This window comes from Pseudopodoces humilis, chromosome 2 (genome assembly GCF_049639895.1).
Source record: "Pseudopodoces humilis isolate 2021_Gansu_Grassland_sample_001 chromosome 2, ASM4963989v1, whole genome shotgun sequence".
Classification (NCBI taxonomy): domain Eukaryota; kingdom Metazoa; phylum Chordata; class Aves; order Passeriformes; family Paridae; genus Pseudopodoces; species Pseudopodoces humilis.
The window spans coordinates 1,088,209-1,095,319 of NC_142201.1; the positions used below are offsets into that span (position 1 = coordinate 1,088,209).

At 58.6% G+C, this 7,111-nt stretch overlaps 1 protein-coding gene across 1 annotated transcript; it reads left to right on the forward strand.

Annotated features, from left to right (window-relative positions):
- The first annotated feature begins 1,050 nt into the window (after nt 1–1,050).
- KCNE1 (potassium voltage-gated channel subfamily E regulatory subunit 1) lies at nt 1,051–6,640 on the forward strand. Its single transcript, XM_005526576.2, has 2 exons — nt 1,051–1,166; nt 6,044–6,640. Exon 2 carries the CDS (start codon nt 6,082–6,084, stop codon nt 6,460–6,462), a length of 381 nt encoding a protein of 126 aa, XP_005526633.1. The 5' UTR covers nt 1,051–1,166; nt 6,044–6,081; the 3' UTR covers nt 6,463–6,640.
- The last annotated feature ends 471 nt before the right edge of the window (nt 6,641–7,111 follow it).

The window sequence follows — 7,111 nt, forward strand, 5'->3', positions numbered from 1 at the left end:
CCATCCCATCCCATGGATCCCATCCCATCCCATGGATCCCATCCCATCCCATCCCATCCCATCCCATCCCATCCCATGGATCCCATCCCATCCCATCCCATCCCATCCCATCCCATGGATCCCATCCCATCCCATCCCATCCCATCCCATCCCATCCCATCCCATCCCATCCCATCCCATCCCATCCCAGTCTGGAGGCCACTGTCCCTGCCAGGGCCCATGGGATGGACGTGTCCTGTCCCCCAGGAATGCTGAGATGACCCCACACCAGCAGCATCCCCAAATGCATCTTTCAAATCTGATAAATTCATTTTGTAGCTTCCAGGTGGCCATCCATGACTCCCCCTCTGGCTCTCTGGTAACCACAGACGCTTCTTCCTCCCCTGGAAAGCAGAGGGTGAGATTTTGGGAGGGGTTTTTGATGTTTTGGTGGTGGCTGGAGCGAGCCAGGGCTCCCTTCAGTGAGGTGTTTGAGGGGAGCCCTGAAATGACCTCCCCTTCCTCCTCACACCCCAAAATGTTCCCTGTCCCTGCAGGCTGGAGCTCGGGGGGCAGCATCGCTGGGAATGTCCCAACATCCAGCACCTCCCTGGGCCAGAGGAGCCTGGGCTCAGCTCTCCAGCGGCTGCAGCTGGCCCAGCAGGGATTCAGGTTGGCTTTTAGGGCAAGGCTCTTCTTTCCCCAGAGGCTGCTGGCACTGCCCAGGCTCCCCAGGGAATGGGCACGGCCCCGAGGCTGCCAGAGCTCCAGGAGCATCCAGGGATGCCCAGGCTGGGCTTGTTGGGGGGTCTGGGCAGGGCCAGGAGTGGGATCCATGATCCTGTGGGTCCTTTCCCACTCAGGAATTCCATGATTCCCTCTCTCCTGTGCTGCTGTGCCTCTGGCTCTGCATTTCCCATGCCAGGAGCTCCGCTGCCCCCTCAGCACCTCCCACCTGGGCACCTGCAGCCGGGCACGGCTCCCGCTGCCCTCCCTCCTTCCCTCCCTCCCTCCCTCCCAGCCCGGGTGTTTCCCTGTTCCCTCTCTCCTCCGGGCCAGTGGCAGCCGGGCTGGTGGCCCTGCAGCAGCCAGGAGCCGGCTCAGCCCCTCACACCCATCATCCAGAGCCTTTCCCAGAGCTGGCATCTTCCCACTCCTCCTTCCCCGGGAGCGGCCGGAGCCGCCAGGTCTGTCCGGGAGCTCTGGGATGGGAGCGGGGCTGGAGGAAAACTGGGAAGCTCCAGGAGCCCAGCAGAGCTGAACTGATGGAGGAGCAGGAGCTGCTGCCAGGCTTTGTTTGCTGTTCCAGCCGTGCCAGTGTTTGCTCCTTGGGGCTGGGAGCAATCCCAAGGCATCCCTGGATCAACCTCGGATCAGGTTTTTCTTCAGGGAGGATTGCTGGATTTTCCACTTGGGAATAGCGAGGTGTACATTCTGTGCGCAAGCAAAACGGAATTTCTGGCTTGTGATCAGAGAAAAGCGGGGTTTGGGGAGAATTCAGCACACAGGGGACTCTTTAGGGGCTCTTTAGATCCAGCGAGCTCCTGCCCAGGTGAGCAGCCAAGGACGGCCCTGCCCAGGTGGGGAGAGGCTCCAGCTTTGCCCCAGACAGGTGGGGGCTGCAGGAGGCGTTTGCAGCTCTTCCTCCAGGGATGTGCTGCTGCCCCAGCTCGGGGTGCCCTGGATGCTGCTGGGTTGCAAAATTCCCGGGAGCTGGAGTGAGGAAACTGCACAGCCTTGTGCAATGAAGAACGGTGTCTGACCTACTCAGCCCTGAAGGAATGGCAGGGAAACGAGCCAGGGAGGTCAGTGCATCCTTCATGGCTCTGGAGAAGCACCAGAACATTGGGAAGGCAGAAAATCTGGGAGGTGGGTGATGTGCTGAGCTGATTTTTTGCATGGAGAGTAGCACAGGGTTTATTTCTGTGCCAGCAAACCACAGGAAGATGTGGTAGAGCTGTATTTTCTGAAGGTGAGAGTTCCTCTGGACTGCCTGGATTTCTGGGGATGGCTGCTGATGCTTCTGGCAGCAACAGGAGAGAGGGTTGGAGATGTTTGCTTGGTGGAAATTAAAATTGAGGTGTTCTGATTTGGGAGAGCTGAGAAAAAGGTGTTAAAATCTGTCATTTCACATCCACCTCGGTTTGTGTGATAAATATCACACTGAAACCTCAGCAGGGAAGAGAAATAAAGGCAGTCAAGAGTCAGTTTTCATGGAATCATGGAATGGTTTGGGCTGGGGAGGACCTCAGAGCCCACCCAGAGCCACCCCAAACCATGGCAGGTACACCTCCCACTGTCCCAGGAGCTCCCAATGTCCAGCCTGGCCTTGGGCACTGCCAGGGATCCAGGGGCAGCCCCAGCTGCTCTGGCAATTCCATCCCAGCCCCTGCCCACCCTGCCAGGGAACAATTCCTGCCCAAGATCCCAAGATCCAGCCCTGCCCTCTGCCACTGGCAGCCATTCCCTGGACATTGGGAGCTCCTGGGACAGTGGGAGGTGTCCCTGCCATGGCTGGGGTGGCTCTGGGTGGGCTTTATTGTCCCTCCAGCCCAAACCAGTCTGAGATTCTGGGATTTTATGAGTCCCTGATCTCTTCAACACCCAAATCCCTGCAGCCATGGGGTGCCAGAGCTGTAAAAGCCATTCCAGGAGCCAGAGCTGCCAGGTCTGATCCCAGCTGGGTGTGGAGAGAGGCCAAGGGGAGCTCGTGGTGCCTGTTTGGGTGCTGAGGCCATCGGGAGGGTCACAGCAGAGCTGTGGATTGACTTTGGACTCCAAACACAGGGAATTGCAGCTGGATCTGGCACCTCATGGAGCTGCTGCCAGCACTGGGAACAGCAGGACTGGCTTACACCTGGCTGCTCCCCAGCAAAGGCACAGCACAGCAGCTCTGCCTGCTCCAAAGGAGCCTGGATCCTCCTCCCTGAGCCTGGATCCTGATCCCAGAGCCTGGATCCTGCTCCCTGAGCCTGGATCCTCCTCCCTAAGCCTGGATCCTCCTCCCTGAGCCTGGATCCTGCTCCCTGAGCCTGGATCCTGCTCCCTGAGCCTGGATCCTCCTCCCTGAGCCTGGATCCTCCTCCCTGAGCCTGGATCCTGCTCCCAGAGCCTGGATCCTCCTCTCTGAGCCTGGATCCTGCTCCCTGAGCCTGGATCCTGATCCCAGAGCCTGGATCCTCCTCCCTGAGCCTGGATCCTGATCCCAGAGCCTGGATCCTGCTCCCTGAGCCTGGATCCTCCTCCCTGAGCCTGGATCCTCCTCCCTGAGCCTGGATCCTGCTCCCTGAGCCTGGATCCTGCTCCCTGAGCCTGGATCCTCCTCCCTGAGCCTGGATCCTCCTCCCTGAGCCTGGATCCTGCTCCCAGAGCCTGGATCCTCCTCTCTGAGCCTGGATCCTGCTCCCTGAGCCTGGATCCTGATCCCAGAGCCTGGATCCTCCTCCCTGAGCCTGGATCCTGATCCCAGAGCCTGGATCCTCCTCCCTGAGCCTGGATCCTGCTCCCTGAGCCTGGATCCTCCTCCCTGAGCCTGGATCCTGATCCCAGAGCCTGGATCCTGCTCCCAGAGCCTGGATCCTCCTCCCTGAGCCTGGATCCTCCTCCCTGAGCCTGGATCCTGATCCCAGAGGAGGGCACCCAGCCCAGTGGGCAACTCCAGCCCCAGCCCAGCCCTTCCTCCCCTGTCTGAGCTGGGCTGATTTCAGCTCAGCTCCAGAGGAGCAGGCACTGCCAGAGGCTGTTGGTGCCACCAGGGTTTAAAAGGGAAGAGGGAATTTTCTGTCCTGGAATGCACCTGAAAGTTGTGGTGCTCGGCTTTGGAGCTCAACAGGAATTTTGTTCTCAAGCATTGGGAGCTGGAGAGAGCCCAGAGGAGGCTCCAGGATGAGCAGAGGGATGGAGCAGCTCTGCTGGCAGGAAAGGCTGGCCCAGCTGCCATTGTTCAGCCTGGCCAGGAGAAGCTTTGGGCTGAGCTCAGGGTGGCCTTGCAGGGCCTGAAGGAGCCCCAGGAAAGCTGGAGAGAGACAATTGCCAAGGGCTGCAGGGCCAGGAGCCAGGGAATGGCTGCCAGTGGCAGAGGGCAGGGCTGGATCTTGGGATCTTGGGCAGGAATTGTTCCCTGGCAGGGTGGGCAGGGGCTGGGATGGAATTGCCAGAGCAGCTGGGGCTGCCCCTGGATCCCTGGCAGTGCCCAAGGCCAGGCTGGACATTGGGAGCTCCTGGGACAGTGGGAGCTGTCCCTGTCCATGGTTTGTGTTGGAATGGGATGAGCTTTAAGGTCCTTCCCAACCCAAACCATTCCATGATTCCATGAGAATTCACCAGCCCGTGATGAATTCTGTGTTTCACTCAAACCCCTGAGTGCTCACATAAAGGGTTCACAGTGACAATCAGCACAAGGAGCTGTTAATTAACAATTAAGTCCTGTGTGGGACCCTCTCCATGTCCACAGCAGTTGTGCTCCCTTGGCTCTGGCAGCACCTGCAGGCACAGAATTCTCCAGGGAAATGTTCTCCAGAGGGAAGCTGAGGCACAAGAGCAGAGTCCTGGCTCTGTCCCTGTGTTTCAGCAGCTCCTTGTGCACCTTTTATTCCATAACAAGGCACAAACAAATCCAAGGAAGCCTCCAGGTACCTCTTGTTCCTGCAGGGTCATTCCCAGCAGCTGGAGGCTGTGCCAGGCCGAGCTCCCTCCCACGCAGAGCTCCTGGAAAACATCCCTGAGCCTCCACCATCCCCTCCCAGAGGTGTCACTCCTGCCCCGGGCTCCTTTTCAGCCTGGATGGATTTAGAAATGGTTCTAATGTACTTCCTCTTCAAAATCCCCAGCCAACAATAGCTGAGTGTTCTGGAGAAGGATTTGCTGAGCTGCTCCTGTGGAATTAAAGCTGTGGGAAGCCCTGGCAGCCACCCCAGGGGGGGACAGGATTGCCCCAGAAGTGACCTTGAATGACAATGCCCCATTCAGGTGGTCAGGGAATGAAGCAGAGGGACTTTGGTGTCTTCCAGACTCGTTTAAATGAGGGGATCTGCTGGGGCTGTCACTCATGGATGAGGAAAGGCTGAGAGAGCTGGGATTGTTCAGCCTGGCCAGGAGAAGCTTTGGGCTGAGCTCAGGGTGGCCTTGCAGGGCCTGAAGGAGCCCCAGGAAAGCTGGAGAGAGACAATTGCCAAGGGCTGCAGGGCCAGGAGCCAGGGAATGGCTGCCAGTGGCAGAGGGCAGGGCTGGATCTTGGGATCTTGGGCAGGAATTGTTCCCTGGCAGGGTGGGCAGGGCCTGGGATGGAATTGCCAGAGCAGCTGGGGCTGCCCCTGGATCCCTGGCAGTGCCCAAGGCCAGGCTGGACATTGGGAGCTCCTGGGACACTGGGAGGTGTCCCTGCCATGGTTTGGGGTGGAACAAGATGAGCTTTGAGGTCCCTCCAGCCCCAAAATGATTTTATGATTTGATGTTACCTGGGTGCTGAGGATTTGGGAATGTGGTGCTGACAGGATTCCTCTTTTTAAGTGATTCACAGGTGGCACTGGAGAGGGAAAAGGAAGCTTCAGCCTCTCGTGCCTGGGAGAGATCACAGGATCATGGAATATCCTGAGCTGGAAGGATCCTCATGGATCATCAATCCCACCCTGCCCAGACCCCCCAACACCCCCAGCCTGGGCATCCCTGGATGCTCCTGGAGCTCTGGCAGCCTCGGGGCCGTGCCCATTCCCTGGGGAGCCTGGGCAGTGCCAGCAGCCTCTGGGGAAAGAAGAGCCTTGCCCTAAAAGCCAACCTAAATCCCTGCTGGGCCAGCTGCAGCCGCTCCCTGCTGCTGTCCCTGTGGCAGGAGCAGATTCCCTCAGCCTGGGACACTCCTCATGCCTGGGGGGCTCAGGGAGGTTGGGGTGGGGTCTGTGACAGCTCCACACCTCCTGTGAAACCCAAGAGTGTTCTGAAGGTGTTGGTGGGGATGGGCTCAGCCCAGGCTCTCTGAGGTAAATCCCTCCCTGAGGAGGGGAACCAGGAAAGGGAGACACAATAAATCCCATCTTTACCCGATTTTTATCCTTTCCTTTTATCCTAGCCAAAGGAAGGAAGAAGTGCCAAGGACAGAAAACCAAAATGTTGGTGCTGTCCAACAACACGGCCCTGAACCTGCTCCTCTCCAAACTGCTCCAGAACTGCCTGGAACAGAGCAACAGCTCAGCCCCTTCGCAGGTGAGGAGCACCAGCGACAACCTGGAGATCATCTACGTGCTGCTGATGCTGGGGCTCTTCGGGTTCTTCACCGTGGGGGTGATGGTGACCAACCTGCGGGCGCGGCGCCTCGAGGGGCCCCGCGACCCCTACAACACCTACATCGCCACCGACACCTGGCACAAGAAGGACAGGGAGTACTTCCAGGCCAAGATCATCGAGAATTACAAGCTCTGCTGCGTCCTGGAGAACCAGCTGGCCGTGGAGCAGCCGGGCACGAAGATCCCCGAGGAGAAATCTTCCTGAGGAAAGGGGGGAATGGATTGGCGCGGGGACGGTGTGAGTGGTGCCTGCTGCGGGCCAGGGGAGCTGCTGGCCCTGCTGCAGAGCCTTGGCCAGGCTGAAGGAGCAGTGCTGGTGAAGCTGATGGATCTGGGACATCCCAGAGCTGCCCCAGAGCCCGGCACCGGCGCCGCCTTGGGATCGCCGTGAGGCGGGATCCGCACGGAATGTCACGGACTCATCAGCTTCACCTCCCGAGCCAGAGCCTCAGGCTGCCAGGGCATAGATGGGATTTTGGGAATGAATCCTGCCCTGGCAGGGTGGGCAGGACCTGGCACAGGGTGCCCAGAGCAGCTGGGGCTGCCCCTGGATCCCTGACAGTGCCCAAGGCCAGGCTGGACATTGGGAGCTCCTGGGACAGTGGGAGGTGTCCCTGCCCAGGGAATGGGATGAGTTTTATCTCCCTTCCAACCCAAACCATTCTCTGATTCTTTACAAAGACAGATCTTGGTGGTGTTGGTGTGAAATTAGAGCCTAATTAGGACCTAATTAGAACCAAACACAGGGCAGGGATGTTAATTGCCAAGCATGGCTTAGACACTAATTTTCCAGAAAGACCAAATTCTCCCAAGAAAAAGCAGCTGAAAGATTTCATTGGCATTTTTGTCCAGCT